The sequence below is a fragment of the Notothenia coriiceps genome, unplaced genomic scaffold, assembly GCF_000735185.1.
Source record: "Notothenia coriiceps isolate Sejong01 unplaced genomic scaffold, NC01 NC01_scaffold00037250, whole genome shotgun sequence".
Lineage (NCBI taxonomy): Eukaryota > Metazoa > Chordata > Actinopteri > Perciformes > Nototheniidae > Notothenia > Notothenia coriiceps.
In genome coordinates, this window is record NW_011369951.1 from 7,393,735 (window position 1) to 7,417,065 (window position 23,331).

General features: G+C 40.1%; 3 protein-coding genes across 7 annotated transcripts in view; all 3 read right to left on the bottom strand.

Moving 5' to 3' along the window:
- Positions 1-882, bottom strand: part of LOC104966808 (disco-interacting protein 2 homolog B-A-like) — an 86,082-nt gene extending 85,200 nt beyond the window's left edge. The window contains exon 1 of the mRNA XM_010796108.1: positions 639-882. Coding sequence (XP_010794410.1) covers positions 639-726 — 88 coding nt within the window. The 5' untranslated portion in view covers positions 727-882. The remainder of the gene's footprint in view (positions 1-638) is intronic.
- Positions 883-2,254: 1,372 nt separating this feature from the next.
- Positions 2,255-8,822, bottom strand: LOC104966822 (cyclic AMP-dependent transcription factor ATF-7-like). Of its 5 annotated transcripts, none has more exons than XM_010796126.1 (12): positions 8,753-8,822; positions 7,697-7,758; positions 7,204-7,300; positions 6,887-7,011; positions 6,640-6,780; positions 6,347-6,504; positions 5,690-5,786; positions 5,458-5,577; positions 5,158-5,307; positions 4,672-4,860; positions 4,284-4,389; positions 2,255-4,143 (listed from the first exon to the last, which is right to left on the bottom strand). In XM_010796126.1, exons 2-12 carry the CDS (start codon positions 7,742-7,744, stop codon positions 3,908-3,910), a joined length of 1,467 nt encoding a protein of 488 aa, XP_010794428.1. In that variant the 5' UTR covers positions 7,745-7,758; positions 8,753-8,822; the 3' UTR covers positions 2,255-3,907. The 5 variants fall into 5 exon arrangements, with proteins under 5 accessions (XP_010794428.1, XP_010794425.1, XP_010794426.1 ...); XM_010796123.1 differs by having other exon boundaries at positions 6,887-7,026; XM_010796124.1 differs by having other exon boundaries at positions 6,887-7,026; positions 8,757-8,821.
- A 609-nt stretch (positions 8,823-9,431) lies between these two features.
- LOC104966823 (la-related protein 4-like) lies at positions 9,432-22,534 on the bottom strand. The gene is made up of 15 exons (XM_010796128.1): positions 22,088-22,534; positions 20,450-20,588; positions 19,910-20,156; positions 19,524-19,660; positions 18,493-18,596; positions 18,073-18,183; positions 17,704-17,757; positions 16,781-16,993; positions 15,937-16,040; positions 15,597-15,815; positions 15,255-15,306; positions 14,931-15,095; positions 14,689-14,822; positions 14,423-14,603; positions 9,432-12,014 (listed from the first exon to the last, which is right to left on the bottom strand). The coding sequence occupies exons 1-15, from the start codon at positions 22,088-22,090 to the stop codon at positions 11,637-11,639; spliced, it is 2,241 nt and encodes a 746-aa protein (XP_010794430.1). The 5' UTR covers positions 22,091-22,534; the 3' UTR covers positions 9,432-11,636.
- Between the last annotated feature and the right edge of the window lie 797 nt (positions 22,535-23,331).

A 23,331-nucleotide genomic window follows, 5' to 3' on the forward strand; every position in this document is an offset into this window, starting at 1 on the left:
CACTGTGATTCACAGTGTGAGGAGGGAGACTTGCATAACAACCCTTTTCCCATTTTTAACAGCCGTTCTTCTAAAATAAATAACCCTCCTATATATTTGCTGCAGTTTCAGGGTTCAGGGCATCAGAGTGTTGGAGGGGCCACAGCATCATAGTGTCCACTGATGTCTGAGGCTGCACAGTGCACACACATACAGGGCCTCAGGGATGACAAACTTGACCCATTTTCTTCGACAGGAGTGTTTATGCTTATATGGCTGTGATGATGAGCACTGTATGACTGTATGTAGGTAAATTATATGGATCAAAGCAAGAAAATGGTGGGAGAAAAACTAAAACATGCAAAATGACAAACATAAACACACATTGTATTATATTATCTGTCGTAATCTATGCAAACAAATGTGTTAATGTGCTATAAAAGCAACAAGGATACTGCATGGAGAAATTACAGCTTCAAAAGGAGGTCAGTGTGTTTTTATAATTTGTTGTAGTCGTGCACTGCAGCAGCACTGAGGCTCAACCGGACGATTATCTGTGGCTGGATCATGTAAACACACAAGATGTACACTTTTCACTTCCTTTTGCATTGATCCCCGCCGCAGCTGTAACTACTAAACCCGCTGTATGGGAACCTTACCTTCGGATAGCTCCAGATCCAACTCCGCCAGCTGGTCCCTGACCTCTTTAGGCAGAGCCGACAGATCAACGCTGCGGTCGGCCATCATTGGAAGCACAGCAGCCTGCGGGATGTTTGCGATATCTCGGATGACGGTAGATACAGTCCAGCATGAAGCTAAAATAAAATCAAGATGAAGCAGTGGTGGTGTTTACTCCATCTTCGCGACTTCCCGACACCGCCATGACTGTGGGAGATGGGAACAACTCGGAGCCAGAGGAGTCACTCTGTCAGTCACATGACCGGGGCTGACGATAATTGCTGTGACAGGACTGTAAAGCGGGCTCTTTGCTCCCTCTGCCGTTGTGTTTTTACAGCTGGGAGGAGAAACAGAATTCCTCCAGAGCCAACTCACCTGCCACCCTCCCCTCAGGTGGAAAACTAGCCCCAGTTTATGCCTCTCATAATTTAACATAACACCGGAGCCCCAAAGCTAACAGTTAGCTTCTGCTTTCCAGTAATAAAATAACCAGTTTAAACTTTGAAAAAAAACTCTTATAGTCCTAAAACAACCCTTAATACCTTAGGTTACTAAATACCTCTTAGAAAAAGTCACATTACCATCTGGAGGATAAGTAAACATCCTTGCACCCAATAAAAGATTAAGTTAAATATATTTAAACTGTTTCAATTGCGGTAGGCATGCTGTGGCCCAACAAAACAAAGATGGCTGCCGGAAATTATGTCTGCGCTCCATCTCTTCTCTTTATAAATCCATGTGCTCAACGTGTACAAGGTAAAACTAAGTTTATTATTTAATGAAGAATGGTTGAAATACATTTTTCTTAAATATATAATTGTAATTGATACATTAGGCAACAAGGATGAACATGTCATCCATTGCAATTCCTTTATACTGTAACATTTCTATTGATATTTGTATTATGTTCTTTGTGTAAACGTATCCGTCTTATTGTGTTTTACACTTGATGCTGTTGCTGCTCATACATACACCTCACTTTTGCTAGAGGGATTAATAAAGGTTTATCCTGAACAATAACAACAGTATTTAGCCAAACCATAGCATAATATAATTTATATTTTAAAATGTGTAGAAGGTGAGCTGGGGGAGTTGGTTCAAATGAGCCAAATGCAGCTGTTTGTAATAGCATCATCTATGATATATGGGTGCTTTGCTTACGTTTTTTAGTAAAGAACATGCTTGATCATTAGCAACTACAGCACAGCCCATGCTCTGTTATACATTGATTTTTTTCTACATTTCGTATTTTATACAAACCTTATATTATGTAATGTGAATATTCATATATCTTAAGATTTGAGTGTCAGGTAAGGGGTCATACCAGAATGTTGCCAAGGGCCTCAGTTGGGTCAGGCCCTGTAGAAAGAAGATGTACGCACAACTCTAGAGTTGTCAACTTTCAAGTTAAATAGCAGGGTTGCAAGTTGCAATTATCTTCATTTGCCAATTAATTACTCAATTAATCATTTTTTCTATAAAAAGGAAGTAAGTTAATGATGAACTAAAAGAGAAAAATGTCCATATTTGGGAGGCTGAACACAGCAATTTCTGCAATACAAGAGGAACAAAGTGGGGATAGGTGGGAACATTCTGATTATGGTTTCCTTTTCATTAATTTATTTTTAATATTTGCCCAAGACAATGTATTCATAAGTTGAGACTATACACAAGTAATTTTCCCATCTTGAAGCCTGAGTATTCGACAAACTCTCCATACAGATAGAAACATGTTTTCATGTGGTTCAAGACATCTATGCTCTTAAACTAAAATAAAAAAGGGACATACAAATCACATGATGGGAAAAAAAGCCTGACATGCCCACAGAGAAAAAAATAAACATCTTAAAAACAATGACGTTATTAAAAAAATAAAACACAGAATGACAAGGGGGGGGGGAATGATAGTCTTGGAAGTACACTGCGGTATAAAATAATATACATTTCAAAACTTAAATTTCAAAAGAAGCACCTCGCACAACTATTAGAGTCTTTATCATGATACAAGACAGCTTTTCAAATGTTGGAAAGCACCCAGGACAAGGACATCTGTAAGTTTCTACAGATCTGCACTAATCACTAATCTCATTCATTCAAAAATATTCATTACATTTCCTCTGGTCACCTCATAACTTTAGCTTTCAACTGAAATGGATGAAAACCCTCTCAGCGGCTGCCGGGTGGGCTACAGACAACAAATAAATGCAAGAACATTGATATTCAATAGAAAAATATATTGCACTACTCTTTTCCTCAAATGAAATGCCAGGGTAAATGATTTATTATCTATTATGTCTGATTATCATTTGAAGGCCATCTAAAGCTAACTATTTCAAGAGTGTTACATGAGGACTGAGGATTAAATCCGTATATAACGAGGACAATTTTTGCATCAGTAAATTGATGTTTAAAACAGAAGAAAAGCATAACAATAAACAGTAATAGTATGATGAAGCACAAACAGTGGTATTCTTCAGCCTCGAGTAATCCATGCAGTCAATAGGGTTTGATACATACACGACTAATGTAAAGACATACATTCCAATTAGGTTAAAATTGATGGTAAAAAAAGTCAGGCACACACTCACAGGATAAACTGTGCACACATCGACAATTTGTTTTTGTTTTTTGCACTCGGCTGACTAAACCGTCATGTGTGTTTAAAGAGAACACAAATGTTCAGATTGAAAAGTAAACAACAAAAAGACCACGTAAAAAAATTCCAGGCTGACTTTTACTGAAATCAGCCAGCCAATCTCTCACCATACTTTCACTGCATCAGCAAACATTATGTCGAATACCAGTATCAGGCATAACAATCTTTTCATACAAATGAAAAATACAATTGTCAGCCTGGAAAGCAACCAACCTCATCACAGCCAGTGTGTGGGACTGAAGTTGAACTGAACATTTATTTTTAGGTAAAATTAACTTTTTCCTACATACTTTTCATCCAAATGTATACCTTCAACTGTCACTAATGAACAAGAAATGACTACACACTTAAGAGCGAGTGTTTGATGTGTTGTTCATATTTACATACAGAGAGTGCCCAAGCGTCTCTTAACAGGGAGCCTGCTGGGACTGGAGGGTTGACGGAGGCACTGGGCCGTGTCTTTGTGTGATTATCATTGGCTGTGAGGGGACGAGTGTATCTTAGTCTGGGGTGGGGTTTGAGGGTGAGTTTCTCTTTTACATCACCAGTACTGCCTCAGAATGCCACTTCATACCGGCTACCTGCGTCAGCACATCATCTCTGGTCCGACTGTGACTGAGTTGCCATTACAACACCCCCCGGCTGGCCTGACCCCATGCCGGCCAAGACCGACATGGCCACCGCCTCTGCAGCACGGACGCTCAGCCCGTTGATGGTGGCAACTGGGCTGGAGGCCGAGGCGGTTGGTGACGGCCCGTGCTGAATGACCGCCGCTGGGGAGCCGATGGGTTCACTGGAAGTATCCCTGGAGTTTTCCTCTCCTCCTGCAGCTATAGACAGAGAAAGAAACATTCACCCTTAAGAGAGGTGAGCGAGTAAAAAGAACACATTAGATGGATGAGGTGATAGATGGATCCTGACGAAAGAAAAAGATACAGCCCAGGATTCTTGTTTGCAGCTCAATGGTTACCTAAGAAAGCTGCCTTTTTCTGCATAACAGTCACCGGGCAGTCTTTGTGGGCCAGGAGGAGCTGCTTCAGCTGTGCCACCTCGTTCCTCAGTAGGCCCACTTCATTCTGATGGCAACACAAAACATCCAAATCATTTGCATGACCAATCTCTGTTCATGTTTAAACATGGATCCTACACATCACCAGGGATGGGATTATATAGGATAAAAACACACAATAAGTTGAGCAAGGGGAATTTCCATCATCTTGAGTATCCTCATGAATGACCCCAAAAACGCTGTTTAGCTATTAATTATGAATTGAAAAAAGTTTCACACTTTTCCAAGCTGAATATGAACCCTGCTTAAATTCTGGATACAACCCTTGATTGGGAAGTGGACGACTTACCGAAAGAGAGACATTCATGTTGACCAGATCATCTGCCTTTTTCTCCAAAGAGTTAACCCACACTTTTCGTTTTTGCCTGCAACGGGAGGCGGCCGCCCGATTTCTCTCCAGGAAGCGCTCCCTCCTCTCATCAGGGTCCATCTCTGAAGCTCGCCGCCGCCGGCCTCCTGTTGGCTGAGCAGGGGACACCTGGAAGATGGGGAGGGAGGTGCAGTGAGCAAAGACAAATAAAAAACCTAAGTAAATCCAAAAATCTCACTTCACCTTGTTGGGCAAATCATTTATAATAATAAATATAAATTCAACTAAATAATCAAAACCATCAATTGTCTATCTCAACTGTCTATCTACAACACTGGCTCAATAAATACAAATACTATTATAATATAATATTTGATATACTTGTTTAGGCAAAGAGATGGCTTATTATTATGATATTATTAGATAGTCTTCTCAATACAAGGTTCTCATGTGTATTGGTATTACCTGGGGTTGGGCAGGTGATGGTGCGTCAGAGTTTTGAGATGGTTGTTGGCTCTGTTCCTGTCGCTGGGGGACAGCAGGGTTAGATCCTGCCCCCCCACCAGCTCCATCTTGTGCTCCTGGGCCCTGGTGAGTGAGAGCTGCCTTCAGCCTCTATAAAGACACACAAATAACGCTCCATGAAGAACATTTAACTTTAAGCTCACTAAAAGACGCAATATAGAGAAGCAATTGTCACACAATAAAACAGCTTTTCAGGGCCTGCCTCCAACAAACTTATGCCAACATGAGTGACCATCTCACCATCTTGGCCTCGGAGTGCAGGCTATACCCAGACGGGGAGGATGAGCCGCTGCTGGCTCCGCCAACTGGAGGCCCTGGAATCCCAGGGATGTAAGGCACAGAGTTCAATGGCCTCGCAAGCTACAAATGACCACACATAGACGAGAGAGAAAGAGAGAAACAGACACAAAATTGTACATTTTAAGAGAATCCTTTTTTATACATTTGTGCCACGTTTTGTAAAAAAGCTTACAGATATAACGGAGGTCATCTGAGAGGGACTGGGCAGTAGAGGGATTGTTTGCCCATTGGGGAGGTGCCTCACCAGTGGAAATGCACTTGTTGGGGATCTGTTGACAAGAACAGTACATTCTCAAATTCTCCGTTCTGTGCCCTTCGACAAAATACAGATTGAGAACCAGGTTTACAAAGTATTTTATTTGTTCCACAATCTCTGTCTCTTAGTGCTAACTGTACCCAAAGAAAAAGCAGTTGGAGCAACATGTGGGTGAGGTATCCTTTTGAGAGGGATTTTATTTGATCTCTCAAAAGTAGGGTAACTTAGCCAGTCTCTGGAGAATTGCAGCAATATGGAGCTAAAGAGGACAGTTAGCCTCCACCCACACCTGTTTCCACTGCGCTTGTAGATTAGGAAGCAGAGAATGATGGAGAAATATATAAACTTCACCTCAAACAGACAAACACAGAAGTGGGAAAGATACACAAATTAAGCAATGTGTGTTGACAAATACATTTTCTGACCAAACCTCTTGATAAAAGTAGACTATACCAATGTTCCCACATGCTAATATCAAACAGCACTCCAAGACAGTGTACATTTTCCCTGGAACAACCTCAATGTTAGGATGTTGAGCAAATACAGTCAAGAAATGTGAACACTGCAGATTACCCGAGCTGTCTGTTGGAAGGCGGTGTTTGAGTGATGACAGACGTTGGAGATGGCATAGTGGGGTTTAGCGCGTCATTGCTAAGGTGAAGTGGAAGAGAACCTGGGCGCACAATGGTTGGAGTGGGGGTAGAGCTGGCAACCAGCTTCGTTAGAATCTCCTGGGGAGAAATATAATAATACCATGACTGCATGAATAGAGAACAAATTATTGATTTTCAAATGGCAACTCATGAAGAAGAGCAAATCCATGAACCAGCGTGCTATCAGCATGCAATAACACTTGGGGGCTGTACCTTTCCTCCTCTCATGCTCGAGTCTCTGCTGTTGTCTGACATGCTGGAGGAGGAATCCGGACTTCCAGGTGAGGAGGAATCCACTTGTAAAGGAACATCATCCTCAACTTTTACCTCAGATGGTGTTTGTAAAGGTGCAGCCTGAATAGAGCAGGAGATGAATATACCCTTTCAGTTAATGTAAAATAATAAAATAGTCTCACTATTTTTATGTTATACGGAAAACAACAGTATTCTAGTCATTCACCCTTCTATTCCTCTGGTCGTCCTCGTGTGCTTTGGAAAACTCATGTTCAAAGGAGGTTGCTAGCTCATTGAAAAGCCCAACCTCCTCACAGTTCTTTAGGAAACGTGTGGGTGTGGGTGTCTGATCTGCAAAAAATGGATCAGAGAAACAAATAATAGATCATGTTAGTTCAGGGGGTTACAGGACATAAATTGCTCCCTATCAACAACAGACATCCCCGTAGTAAATTGATACAGGGCTTCAGAACATTCAGAAGTTGATAACTCTTCAGTTCAGCTTAATGTAACAAATTCTTAAGTCAATGATATTGGAATTACCTGCAATTATAACAGTGTCTGTTCTGGCAGGACCAAATTTTAATGTCATTTCATGCTTGTGTTTGTGGACTGACAGGTGGTCTTCATTGGTGAATCTCTGCAAAGAAAATAACACAGTATATACATTTAGATATACAATAGTATACAATGTAAAAAAGAAAAGCATAGCATTAGTAGTACTACTACTACTGTTTTGCTACAGGTGACTAATAATTCATCAAAAGCTCTTTTTTATAGATGATGCAAGATGAACAATAACACTTGCTTTAGTGCAGATGGTCCACAGTGAAGTAGGGAATGATCCCTGACTACTTTGGCATTTGTACAGTACATTAACTGTTAAGTTAGCTGTTAGATAAATTGCAATGAGCCCATGCCGTAATAAGAAACAGGCAATGATGTGTTTAAGATTTTCAAGTTGAGGCTTAGTAAATAGAGTGAAAGAGGGTGTTATAAAGAGATGCATATTAATCGATGCGTTCAGAATTCATACCTGCCCACATCCAGGGGCAGTGCATACAAAAGGTCGATCATCCCCCATCTCAGACAAATGTTCTGCAAAAGAGAGCAAGAAAAGAGCAACTTGTTATTTTCTGTATCATTTTATACATATGGAGCATTACAGCTGCTGATGCTCAAGTTAGGCACAAAGCTATTCATTTCTGGTAATTTTTAAAAGCAATTGAATGTCAATAGTGTAACCAGAATATACTCAAAGTCTGACTATTATTTATGTTAGCTTGTGTTTTTAACATGCTAATGTATCACACTACAACATCAGACTATACAGCATGACTGCCATTCACCTGTTGAGAACTACAATCTGTTTTGCCCCATGAATTGCATGTGCTCTCATGTCACTAAAGAAAACACCCTAGAGACAACTGGTTAGGAGGTAAACAGGCCGGAGACTGTCGGCCTGAAGGAACATAGGTTCGCTCTTTCAGGAAATCAAGGACTAACGCCAAACGGGAGCGACAAGGCAGCAGAGCCAAAGCAAGCTACTATGCAATCCACCCCACAGTGTCATCAAGCCATTGGCGCTAGCTGGCTCTCACTCGAGGTCGTTCCGCTGTGTAGCTAGCTAGTTGGCTTAGGTTACGGACTGTAGATAGGTTAACCTAAGTGTCAATTCTTCCGTTAGCCCCTACTTTATGAGAGACGGGCCTTTAGCTAGCATAACCCTATCGCTAACCACACCAATATATTTGATTACTGAAACCTGACAGCCGTGTCTTTATGAAGAACGTGGAAGCTTACCTAATGGAAACTAATTACCTATAACGGACGAACGGATTCGCCTCTCCAAGCGGAACGTGTGTTGTAGATAACAGTCACAACACAGCAAGCTAAGCTAATGCTAACCGAAGCCGTTCACACTGGTCCGCCAAGTTAGTAGCTAACCTTTAGCACGCTAAAGCTAAACAAGCTGTGCTCATAAACTGAGCTACGATCGCCCAAAAACATCACGCTTCATGCAAATTGACTGAATTAACTTCGCAAAATACCACATTTTACGTTGGATGATCATAAATGTGAGTAAACTCACCGACGTTTAAATATCCTCTGGACTCCCTCCTCCCTGCTCCGGACAGTATGCTGCTGCTTGTTGACACTCTGACACTTCCATCAGCAAAACAGCGCGAGAGTTGGAACCCTATGGTTGGAACATGGCAGTGTTACGTAACAAGATTGACGTGAGGAGGAAACGTGAACGTTTATCCACCAATATTTTAACAAACATATTTGCATTATTTTTATGTTAATATACTATTAACTATTATTTGGCCTTTGTTTAAATGCTATTTGTTGTCAAGCATCACTGAACTCTCTACAAACTCACTCAATAGTCTAAAACCAAATATGCTCAGAACCACAACACTTACATAAAGTTTGTCTATTTCTGGATAGTTACTTGGCAGATGTCATGTAGAAATCCTTTGACACTGCCTTTCTGGTGTGGCAGGACAGTGACAATGTGCATGTCTGTCCTGGCAGTTTTGCCTATTAAAAGAAAAACAATTCTAGTTTTAAATAGAAGAAAACAAGCGGTCACCAATTAGGTGTCTGGTAGTTATGATATTCACATCCAATGTATGTGAAACTTCAATCGTATCTGCTTCACCAACATAATGTGATGCAAACATACAATGTACAAGACACGGCTGTTTTAAAAATAAATCTTTATTTTCATACCTTAGGCTTAGCAATAACATATTCACTTATTAAACCAGTGTGTACTTGGCTGTAATTTGTTTCCTTGTGAGTAACAAGCAGTATTCTATAATAGGTCTAAAACTGCATTGACAAGCTAACAAAATCAACTGTATCATAGACATATGATGAACAGGCATGCACGCACACACACACACATTAAGCTGAACTCCAACCAGCCCCAGCCCTGCAGCTGCACCCACAATAAACTGAGATTAACATTGGGGAGGAACTAGTGTACCCAAGTGTCATACACAGATAATGCAGGATCTTTACAACCAATTAACCAGCCTTGTTTAGTCCGACAAATTGATGTGTTCACAATTCTTGCACTCTTTATACTGTAATTAAACACTGTTAAAAAGGCACTGGGGGTTTGGTTTGATATTATTGTTCCATGTAGTTTGAAGAAGCAATATCTTTCATACACATTTACAAGGACATGACATTTTAACTGCTGATTACAAGACACGATAATTTACATTGCAGTCCCTACAAGCTGAGAACTTAAAAAAAAAAACGATTAGAACTCCAAAAATAAATGTTTTTAACCCCCGATGCTGAACATCTATAATTCCTTATCCTTACTCATCTGTTGTTCATTTCCATGTACAACATCACCGACTATTTTTGTTGAAATGAAAACACAAAATCGAAAGACATTTAAGCTTAAGTTGAGCATTTCTATGAAACATGTTTCCTACTTCTATATATCCATCTCAGATATCCATATCCAAGTATCTTTTCTCAGATCAATCTACACACACATTTACCAATATTACACTTAAATTCAATAACATGAAAAAAACATGACTTGATAGAAAATTAAACACGTCAGCAGAAAAATCAAGGAAATTAACCCAAAAATAAATCTGTATATACACACACACACAAGCTCAAGGCAAGCTGATACATAGACATTTACAAAATCAAACTCAAAAGTGTATCTTTTTGCCAAAAGGAATACATTCGTTTGAAGTTTCATCTATTAAATCAAAACAGATGATGCAGGCACTCAATGTCCCCAAATCAAGTTTAGACACTGGCCATGGCATCAACATTAAAACAGTTCATCAACAGGAAGCCACAAACTCAAATTGTCATCCTGAGATCCTTAGATCATCCAATTTGTTTTAGTAATTATCATGCAAATGCTAGTCGCAGATTAAAAAACAGCTCATACTTCATGATTTACCATCCTACTCTAAAAAAAAAAAAAATCAAGATAATCAAAATTAAGAACTAGCTAGAACAGAATCTGGGCCTTAAACCAAAATCAGCCACCGAACCCTTTCATCTAGCTTTCAGAGACACACAACAGCATTACTGACATTAGATAAAAACATTAAGACATTCATTCTGCTTACATCTAATAATCCTCAGAAACAGTAGGTAGATGATCACTAACTCATGAGTATTCAAAAATACAATTTTTACAAGAAAGGGTTTAAAACACTAGTTAAATCACAAATTAATTCCTGTAGAAAAAGTAAAGAAGCAGCCCTACTACAGGGCTTAGTTCAAATGTCAGTGGTTTTGATCTAATATCTGCATCGCAAAAATCTAATCCTTACACACCACAATTTTCTGAATCCATGTAAGTTTGTTTTCACAAGCATTATTTGTGGATCGACAAACAGTATTCAGTAGTCAACTACTCCTAAATTCAAAGTTAAAATCAGTAGTGAATCGCAGTCCTGTTTCTACGATTCCGTCAAGGATTTAATTCACTAGTCTATAAATAATCATAGATCCTTGATTTCAACGCAAAACAAATATGACAAGAAAGCTCAAGATGAATATGCCAACAATAAACATGCGGAGAAGAAGATGTGCCTTAGTCATTTCGGGTGTTGGCAGAGCTTTTTAGATGTTAGACTACCTTATATTTTTAAAATAACAGGATCCATCTCTCACCTAAAACGCAAACACACACACAATACAGAATTAGCCCGTTTGACAAGGCATCTTTTCAGAACTTCATTGTGATATAATTTTAAGCACAGTATTTTTTTTTTTATCCATTCTTCAGCAGAATAGATGCATTTAACCTCAAAAAGGTATAACTACTAAGTCTTTCTTAATAATTTCAGGTCTGCAACTAGATTAGTTGAAAAAGTCTGTCAAATGAAATATATTCATCTGTGTATTTACATATATTTACATATATAGTTTTAGTTTCTGTTAAAGTCCATGTTTATAGGTTCCCTTTTCTTTACTTATTTTGGTGACCTTGGGGGAATGTTCTGTTCTTTGCCACTGCGTCTGGCGGCTCCCCGCTGTGGGGAGAAAGGTTTGCCAGCATTACTCAAGCCTCTCTGATTGTCCCGCGTCTTCAGCCCTCCAGGTCGTACTTGGCCATTCGCCCCTCTGAAGGAGCGCAGTGGTTGACGAGGGGGGCGGCTGTCTCCGTGTTTCTCTCGGTTTTCTGTAGTGCGCCTGGAGTTGGGCCGATGCTCCTCGACTCTGTTGACCTTGAGCTCCTGCAGGGGTTGGCCAGCGGAGGAGGCAGGGGGGGAGGGAGAGGGCGTCTGTGCTGCTGGTGGGTCCTTGGCCATTCTCTGGCAAACCTCTGCATAGCTCAGCTTTTTTGCCCCCTGGTGAGAACACAATGGGCAAAAATGTAAAATTCAGATATAAACAAACAACACCAAACGTACAACATATCAGAGTTTCGGTTAGCCGGTAATTACCGGACTTTGTCCGGTAAAATATGCTGAAGACCGCTTATCTAAATCTCTCCGGTCAAAATGTCCGGTCAAAATCATTTCCCCTTAGCGCAATACCGCATCAGTTGCGCCACTTATGTGACAAACGAGAAGAGTATGTGACAGACAAGAATAGTCAATTCTAATGTCTAACACTTCATGTGGAGAAAGAGATGTCCTGTATGGGTTGATTGTGCGTTGATCTGTTGCTAATGCCTCGGGGTTCCGGTGGGCATGTAAACAAATGCATAATGCTGCGCTATACTTTGCGGCCTCACCCAGTTGCATAGCGACGCTTATTGTTTAGGTGTCTTGATAAGCAGGTACAATAGTCATATAATTAGCTAGAACTAGCTGGATCTGATCGATATGGACATAAACGTGAGTGAAGTCTAATCTGACGGGAGAGGAGAGAGATCAGCTCCTGCTGACGAGTCGACAAGCAGCTCTACATGATCACATGCAGTGGTGAGCGGAGCAAAACACAAACCTCAGGTTAGAAAATCACACTTAGCTATTTTAATCACCTCTCAAACTACCTAAACTAGTTATAAATATGTTTATTTTTACTGTCGGGTCACTCATTACTGGATCCGCATGATACTGACGGGCCGCCAGGAGAGGGAGAGAGTGCTCCGTTTATTATTCCCGTGTTATTATAAGTTACTGTACACTTTTGAATAATGTAGTTAATCGACTGTAATTAGTTTGTTTAACCTGTTAAGCCCTGAGCCTGTTTTTCAGGTCTCAGGCTCGAAAATGACATTCCCAAAACAAATGACTATATCTTCACTTCTAAAAGGGGAAAATTAATAATCTTTTTTCTCAAAGCAATGATAAACCTGTGAGTTGGATGTAGAAAAGTCAGAATCAATATAGATTTTTTTAATTTCAAAGTAAATTCAGATTGAACATAGTAAAAACATGTAAATTATAGTGTCCGTCCAAAAAAACACAATTACTTATAGTGAAAACCCCCCTTGAATGATGGGATAGTAGACTGAAAGCTTTAGGAATCCAACCTATAACATATAATAAGTACCCTGTATCAAGATTGATGCAAAACAAGTGATATTTGACCTTTTTAGAGAGATTTAGAAGAGAAAAAACACTTCTGGGTCATTTGGGTGGATTTTCCATATCTCTGGGCCCCCTTGTTCGATTTTGATGTTTGACACCTCTTTTTAACCGTTAGAGCCAAGAGAGGGGGGTTCCTAAATCCATCTAAACATTACCCATTGGTGAATGAGTGCTGCGCAGGCAGAATGCCCCGGAACCGGAAGCTGCGATACACTCTGGTGGCTATCATTAGCAGCTAATATGAAATCTCCGTTTTTGACATAAAAATGGAATGATGGATTATCAGTAATCATTTCAAAGTGACACAGACACATTGGATTAACCTTCAGCAGCGTTTTTATCGTTTTAATGCAATTGAACACGACTTTTGATCAGAATAACAGCTAAGGTGAGACGATCTCCCGTGAATGCTCCGTAATGCTACGTGTTGTGACGTCTGTGTTTGCTTCCGCTGTCGCGAGTTCTGAACGCTCAGTGACGATACTAATACCTATATCATCTGTGGAATCTCAGCTTTAATCTGATATATTGTATGTGCAGTTACGATAAGTATTAAGGGTATTCTTACCTTGAGTTCTGTGCTAAGTGCGTTAGCATTTTTTCGCTCAGGGCTCATTTAGACGCTTCTTCTGAGACTTGTGTTTTGTTTCGGTAAAAATGGTTCGTATTGTCAGTTAGCTGAGTTTCTTCCCGTTAAATGGGTATGACACATTAATAGGTTTTTAAAAATATTAAGAAGCCCTGAGACACAGTTTCCTGAAAAAACACCCCGCAGGGGCTCTCGGGCTTAACAGGTTAATATCGAATCATATCAGTTTGTTTTAAAGCTCAATACATAACAAAGAAGACATTTGACCGGCACTTTTCTCATTTTGTCCGGAAGATTTCAACTTTAATGGGCATGTTGACCGACAAAAAATTCTAACGGAAACCCTGCCACATATGTCATAAAAACAGGACTAGTTGAAGTATTAAATGACCCCATTTACAAATTACCACTTGCATCGATGGCAGAGAAGTAAATTATGTTGCATTGATATCTCGAGAAGTCATTTTTTTTTCTTTTTAAACATCTGACTTGTTTTCTACCTCTATTCTAACATATAAGAATATAAACTGTTTATGTCATTTCCTACAATAATCAAATCTAAGAGGGTCTTGGAATGACCCATAAGCTGAGGTTGCTATGAGCTAACGACACAAAAGGCAGGCCTTACCAGATCTGATGTTGGAAATGTTGGAGCAGATGGGGAAGGGGCCTCTGTAGCGTCAGACTGGCTGCAGGAGGGAGGAGCCGGTTCAGAGGCTGTTGGGGAGGCAGGCTGCACCGAAGGGGAGACCGTTTCCTTTGGAATAGGAGGCTCAGCTTTTTCCTCTTCGCCTACCGTAGGAGAAACACTAAACAAAAAAAACGTAAAAGGTGAGTAATTTTCCTGGTATATGACCCTTTGTCTATAACATTTTAGCTTGGAGTAAACTTTACCTTAAGACTGGAGGTGCCATTGCGAGCGGTGTCACAGGAGCAGGTTTAGCAGTCGGGGTAACAGGCTCCGGCGTGACGGCAGCATCTTCAGACTTGTTTGTGAGACGAATCTCGTTAACCTCTTGGCTCACAGGCTAAAACCACAAAGAAGTTTAAATGATGTGCATTCATACAATTGTGATATAAACGCTATGTATACGAGTCATCAGAGTAAAAGGTATCAAGGAAGACAATCTTTTTACCTTGTTGGTCACCTTTAGACCGCGCACAACATCAGAAAGGCGCACCTCTGGCATAGCATCTCCCCGCATACTGACCACAGACCCCGGCAGAGGAGGGAAGCTCGAAGCCTCCAGGTCAAACTTCGGTGCAGGCTGTGCCTTGGCCTCCATCCCAGGGACAGGCTTCTGTCATTAAAATACAGTTTCAGTAAAACGTGAAGTTTGCAATAAAAATACTATTATGCCTGAAAAACGTTTGAATAGGAGATACCATCAGGACCTCATCGGTCTACACAGGAAAATATACTTAAAAAATAAAAGGGGTAAAAGAGGAAATTTGCTGACCAGGGAATGTTCATCTTCTCTTCTTCTCCTCATGCCTCTGTTGATACCTCTCCTAGAATAAAAAACATTATTATACATTAGATGGGTATTCATATCAATCTAACATTAACATTCAATAAACAACACGCAATGCAATGAGGGGAATTTTCCTGAAACTGACTATGAAAGCAAAAAAAGAGTCTAGACAATATAAAATGTCACGGTGAAAAGAGTGACAGGACATGATACAAAAACTGAAATGATTCACAACACATCACATACACCTCAATACGCATTAGTTTGTCAAATTTTGGTTGCAAATCTTTATCTTCAGTGTTAATAAGCAAGAGAATATTTCCTCACCGGCCCCGGGCAGCTCCGTTCAGATACCCATTGGGTATGGAGGCGTGTGGAGAAAGGTCTTTGAAGCTGAAGGAGGGTACAGCGGCTGTTGTTGAAGCGGTGCCAGTCAGCGCTCCTGAGGTCTCACTGAGCTGTGGACTCAAGGGACCAGACAGACCGTCTATCAGGCTCACAAGAGGGGGCATGTCTCCGGGCCTTGGGTTGCCCTTAACATGATTTCTAGGAATCACAAAAGACACATATTTCTTATTACAGACTTCTACCACGAAGAAGCAGAATTAACCTCCTTCAGCTCTACTCTGAAAGAACACGTTATCATGTCATCGTGACTTGCACCTACCGGTTCCTGCTCATGGCTCGTGTGGTGTTGATAGAGCTGGAGTTTGCTTCGTAATTCCCAGGATTGTTGTAACCATTTATGAATCTGCTGTGCGGGAAAGGGGCCTGGATAATCAGAAAAGCAGTAAGAGAGAACATTTGAGAAAATACTACCTGCAAAATGTATTTCATGGAATTTTTCTTTTTGATTGAGTAAATAGTTATAAAAAATAATACATTTCCAAAGATCTGACTTCAAAATGACAGTACGAGCATGAGGTCTAAAACCACCAGACTAAGGGACAGTTTCATCCCACAGGCCATAAGAATGTTAAACACCTGAACTTTGAAAAAACATAGATAACATTCATCAGTTTGCAACTCACATATATCAATATTCCAATGACTGTATATAGACTATTCTGCACAGTTTCTATCACATTCTGTTTCTATTACATTCGATTTGATTTACTTGTACTATTTTATCTGTTTTATTGTATTGCACTGTTGGAGGAGCCTGTGACCTAAGATCTTCATTATCATAACTACACTGTAGCTATGCACACATGACAATAAAAGCCTGGAAACATGACATTATTGTTACCAAGAATAATCACATTGGTATAATTGAACACATAAAAAGGATGTTAAATCAAGCAGTCATGTTATTCTAATAAGTATAAAATATCCAGACTTATAGCTTATATGGTCACAAAGTCTGAACACAGAGATATTATTAATTAGTTAAAGGACTGAGGCTGAGAATATCGTTGTAACAAAAATCACATTAACTGCAATGAACACTCACTGCTATAAGTACCTTGACATTTCCCTTTATATACTGAACAAAACATTCAGGTTCTCACCAGTGGTGTTTCAAAATAAGGCATGACGGAGGGGTTCCAGGTTGGAGAGACCACCGGGTACACGGGGTACTGCTGCTGAGCGCTGTACGGCTGCTGCATGTAGACCGGGGAGGCATACTGAGGCTGGGGCTGGGCATGCTGACTGTACACACTGGAGTCCACACTGCGGAAGGCGTTCTTACCAAAGAATGTGTTAATGGCCTTAATGCGAGCCTGGGGACAGAGAGACAGAGAAAGATAATTAAAAAAAAGAGATAATCATATGTTGCCAAGAGTAAATATGTTTGACACATCTAGTGTATGAGAAGCTTTGAAGATCTGTCCTTTAGTCCCCTTAGATCTCATAATCTCAGTCATTAGGTCATCCAACGCTGCACTGACTAGGGGAAAGAAAGGGGGGGGGGGGGCAGGGAGATACAGAAGAAAAGTTCCTCCCAGCCAGCCACAGTGCATATGGGTCAATACAAGCACGATACTGATCATCACCTGGGTTAAGACAGGACCGTTATTAAGTCATAGCCTCAATGGTTTTTATCAAAGGCACTGAAGGTCAATTCAAAGTCCAGCTGAAAAAGGATGCATTAGATAACGGAAACACAAGTGTAAATGTCACTTTGTGATAAGAATGGATTATCAAACTCTCTGGAAATACTAGGTGTGTAAGGGTTCTGAGGAACACCTCCTTGCTTATCAAGTTCCTTTGCACACAAATCCCAAGGTCACTCCCGAGGCTACGGCTTAACCAGAGAGTAGCGACGGCTGACTACACAAGTCTAATCTTGTGAAACACAGGGCGTTCTGGGTTCCATACTAGCGTCTTAAACAGAACCAATTATAAACAGTGTTAAAGTCTGAAAAAAAGATTGAACTGAGTAGCGTACTGAAGTCAATCACAGGTCATTCATTGCAGTGACAATACTCACCATGATCGGTTTTCCCAGGAACGTTTTTACTTCCTCTCTGAGGTACCTGTAAGCCTGAGGACAAAAGGAAACGGAACAAAATGTTCAAAATTCTTGTTTTCTTTTAGATCTGGGAAATAAAAGACAGTAGTGCCCTTCACTGTCAGGGTACTGGTGTATTTGTAGTTATTGTAACTGTAAACTTGTTACTTGGACATAAGTAAATTAATAGTGCAATCCAAATATTGCACCTGCACCAAGGTCAAGTAAGACACTTTTTGTTGCAAAAAATAATAGAATCAGATCACGTATAGTGATTAGTTCTACTGTAAACATTATTAAAGAGCTATGTTTGGCATACTAATAGTCTTTATAAATGTGGAGACTTACCTGTTGTGCATCCATGTCTGACTGAAATGTTATGTACCAGTTGCTGTTGTGTGCAAACTCAGCACTCAACACTTTTGGACAGTTTTCACCCTTAAAGAGAGCCTCCACTTCCTGTGGAAGAGATGCAAGGCACATATATTACATGTCTCCCTCCAACACTGAATTCACACAAAATGTCCCATCGGGTTACCCAGAAGGCTCTGAGATCACAAGTTATCAATGAGCCATGATATATAAACACTACATCAGATAAATCCCTATAGTTTAATATCAAAATGCAGTGAGGCTGGTAATGCACATCACGGTCTACACCCGACTTCTTGTCAGCAGATTTGTGTGATCCTGCTGTGGACAAGCAAGAGCATGTTGGTGCAGTTTGAAGGATTTACTGCACAGTAAGATGGGCGGGTCTTTCTTTACCTCAACTGGAGTAGTCTCTGGCACCTCTCTCAGAATAATGATGCAGCGACTGTGGTTTGGGCGAACCTTCTCTCCAGTTTCATCAACTTGCACAATGGGAGAGGCTGTAACAGAGGAGAGACTTTAATACACGTGTCTCACCATCTGGAAGTAACACCTACACAGCGTACAGTTGCAGACTAGGCTTCTCTCTCTGGTATATATATATATATATATATATATCGGCTTAAATTCATTTTTTAAACTTGGTTTGTGTCAGGGGCTTTACTTTTACATTTATAAAGCACCTTTAAAAAAGGTTACTCAAAGACACTTTACAGATACATGTTAAAACTAAATAACAAAAACAACAATATTAGTTACACATGAGAGCAGCTCCGAGTGGGAAGTGTTTGGCAGGTTAAATATATAAACTGTTTTTGTTCCGCCACCTCTGTAAAGTATTCTTTCTGGGTTGGACATATAGGCAGGATGTATCCCCAGATAAAGAAAGACTTCTTTAGTGGCTGTGCAACTGTAAAGGACAAGCTAAAGACATCAGACAGATAAAAGGCCCAAAGAAAATCCCCATCTATCAGCAGAAACCCTGTGGTGTCAACATCATGTTGTGGGATCTTAGCAGTGACTCGCTCTATTTAATTGGTAACTAAAGTGGATCATTACACCATCTCATCTGTTGTGAACAGTCTACAAGGTGACCAATCTAAACAGAAGTCTCACACATTGTGTGTATATATACACACACACTGGTCAAAAATACTGTTCAGTGTTTCTATTCAATTACTCTTGTTGAGAAAACCCTAAACACTGAAGTTGTTAAGTGTTTTAAGTGGGACAGGGAACCACCACAACTAACAAAAGCACCCAAAGCATGCATTGTTCTCCCCATTTCACCTATGTTTTCTAATAAAATAAGTTCATTTAAGTAGAGAATATTTTTTAAGTTTTGTATGGATTCAATCCATAAACTTAAGTATAAATGAATCTGCGAGAATTCCTCACAAATACAGGCAGAACCACAGTACTGGTACCTCGCAGTATTTCCAGGATTAGGTCCAAGTCAGTGGTGAGGGCTTTGATGTCCTCCATGCAAGCAACGGTCCAGATGGGAACAAACTGATCACTGTCCATCTGGGATATTAGGTACAGGTCCTTAGATAGGTTCTCTCTGCAAACAGTCAAAACAACATACAATTCAAAAATGTTTAAGAATAAGTGTAAACAATGGCTGTAAGACAAGTTAATTATACCATTAAATGATAGCACTTTGGGCATACTAATACACGCCATTGAAGAACTGATTTATTAACCGTTGTGAAACACGTGCGGCCAAAACAAATAATGAATTTAACAGTATTCAAGGGCAAATATCTATGTGTGGTATAAAGGGGACTTTGAACATTGCTTCAGTACTCACCTTGAAAAGCAGAACTCTAGCTGTTTCTTTAAAGACTCTCTGAGGCTCTCCTCAGACATTGGTTCTTCTTTACAAGCATCACCATCTATGGTTGATTCGCATTGTGGGTCAAAGGCTAAATACGCCAAGTCAGGGTTGTCAGTGCCATTAACAATGCCCTCTGTAGGTACAGAGGCAAAGTCAGCAGTGCTGTCAGGATATTCACCGTCACATCCTTTTCCCCCTGAAGAGGGAACGTCTGAGTAACCTAAGATAGGAGGCAAGCAGGAACAATGTTTGTGAAATAACTGCCATGTTAAGATAACAGCATCTATTGCTCTAAACAATTGTTGTCATGCTTCGTCTTTGTTGCATAACCACAACGGTTTCCTTAAATGCCATGTTTATCTGTGATAGGTTTTGTGATCAATAATACTATACATGTCTACGTGTCACATAGTCTTTCTCCAGACTTTAGTGCTGGGTCCGCATTTACTGTATGTAAGGGGAAGATGGAGATAAACTAAAGTTCTCTGCACACAGAACTAAAAGAACTCATACCGTCGGCCATCTCAGCGGGAGGAGGGTAGGTCAGCAGCCACGGAGCATCCTCGGTCCCCTCCGGGACGTCGCTCTGGCTGGCTGGGATCTCCTGCCACACTTTAGCATTGGGGTTCAGACCGGCTCCCTTTGTGGTAACCTGCATGATTATAAGAATAAACATTGAGTCACAGAAAAAAGTTTGGGACACCTTTCACAGAACGCTACAAATAAACATAGCTGTTAGAGACGGATGCAGTGTTTGGATCAAATTCTTGTTTTAAAAAACAGTAAGATTTCACATGATGGTATGTAATACACTGTCATTTGGAAAGAATGGTACTCAAACTGTGCTATGTTTCCTAACGTGCATTAAGGACTCTCCCATGTCAATATATAAATGAAAGGCCAAAAAGGACCTCAGGAAAAAAAACAGTATTCCATTACCAAGTAATGAAAATGGTATGAAAGCAGTTTTTACACGTTGCAAGCCATTCACCCATTCGTATAAGTCAAAACTGCTCAAGGTTCAAGGCTAACATCATGCCTCAAAATAACAGCTTTAGGACTGACTCCATTACTCTAATATATATTATAGCCAATCCAATGAATGAAGCAGATTCTTCACAGATCCCTTAAACTAGTTTTCCGCCTTTACAAGGGCTCAGCTCTTCACACACAAACCATATGACTGGGTTTTCATTGGCTCCCTCATTACTCTGGCCTCGCCTCTCCAACGGTCACATGTTACCATACATGGCGCAGCTCTGCCTCACAGCCTAGCAGCGTGACTTGAACAAGGCGTTTTGACCTGTCATCCTTAGCAAAACCTTGAGTGTGCCGTGTCATTTCTATTAAACCAATACACTAATCTAAGTTTCAAAACATCCTGCATTCCAACATAAGGTTATAACTCAGCATTTCTGGGTTTGCATTGAAGCACAGAAGCGTTGCTCTGAGGATCGGGAAGAAAGAGCACATGGTGCCCACACAGCCATATGCGACGAAATGCAAGATCCTTTCTCTTTAGGTCGGATATTATAAAGCTGCATCCAAACAAAAGTCGTTTGTGGTTAAATGGGTATCAAATCATCTTTGCATTATTCTTTCAAAGTGAACGTATCCGCGTCGTTTTGCCATGACCTTTATCACGAAACTCTTTGATAGCTTATTAGCTATACTTGTGTAACAGCTAACATGTAACACAAATCACCCGTATTAGTCGCCAAACATGAAACGTAAATGAATTAAACAACACATTTAGCATAACGTGAAATAAGGCGAAGTGTCAATTTTCCCCATTCATTTTTATCTAAAACACGTGCTTGGTGGGTAAGCTTGTTTGTTGCGCAGTCCTGCCATATTGTGACTGGCGACTCCATAAATACCTTCGTTTAGCTTACTAGCTTAAGTTTACTAGTAGACCGTTAATATTATAACCGCATTACTTTACACCCCTGAGCTTATTTGTTTTACAGAATGACAGTAACGCCTGGTTAACTGTCCGTGTAAATAATGAAAGTCGTGGTGCATAACATGATATTATTTCCAGTTTTAGAGTGAAGTTACTACAGTTAGGTCGAGCTACAAACGTGAAGAAGGACGCAAACAGGTTGTCGCATGTTAGCTAACGTTGACTCTTCCAGGCCCAAAACTCACCATGCTGCTTCGATCCTCGCTTTCTTACAATGTCTTCCTCAGCTCCAGCAGATCTAATCCCGTGTTGGTTTTATTCTCTGCGACGAAGGTTCAAAAAAATTACTGGCCCCACGTATTTAGAGCTTAGTCGTCCGTCGTCGCAACTACCGTCTCCCCGGTAACGTTATTCAAACGACCGAACGTGCTCCAGTCCAAACAGTGCGTACGTGCGATCCACAACTTTGAAATATTCTAACGGATGACGACTGGTTTCACGTTAACATAAAAAGCGTTTCCCCATTTAAAGAATTATGTTCTTTAAGATCTCTCCCTCATCTCGTAGGTCAGCTCCAAGTCACCGAACATCCAGCATGTGACAGCTGCGTCCTCTGTCTGCCCCCGTCCGTCCCGACCATCAGGCTGCACTCCGCCTCCACCTTACACCCGGCAACAGCGAAGCTAACGCGGCGTAGCAACTGTGACCCTATGTGAGGTCACCGCTGCAGTCGAGGCGGTGCCTTCACAGACCTTGTGAATTATATGTAATATTACCCAGTGGTGCAAGAAGTGTTCGGATTCTTTACTACAGTAAAAGTAGGAAAACCAGATTGGAAATAATCCACTGCAAATTAATGCGAATAAAAACATAGTTAAGTTAAATGATGTAAAATGTACTTAAAAGTATGATTATAAAACATATTCTAATGCTGAAATACCCCTTTTGTTTTGTTTTGCTGTAGTTGGTTCAGGTTGAGCTACTTTGTTCCATTTTAAATCCTTTGATTGTTTGACAGACAAAAAAAATAATGCTTTGTTTTTATGAATGGATAATGTTTTGTATGTAGAAATATAAATCTGAAAAGTAACTAGTTACAAAAGCTGTGAGATTACTGTAGTGGAGTAAAATGTAGAACGTTTCCTCTTGAAATGTTGTGTAGTAAAAATTGAAATACAAGTAAAGTTCAAGTGACTCAATTTTTATTTAAGTAGAGTACTAACATTTATTTAGTTAGTGTTCAATCCTGGTGATTAGAATAATACCCAACATTGGAAGAAGTATTCATAAATGTTACTGTAAAAGTGTAGAGTAAAATAAAAAATAAATACTTGTGTACAGTACTTACAGTAAGTATATTTGATTAATAACATGTAACCACTGGAATTAGCATCGTCTTTAAATACTCTTTTAGGCTCAAATTAAATGTCCTTAATTCAAAATGTTCTGTAATCAGCTAAATAAAAATAATTATGCATAATGACTTAAA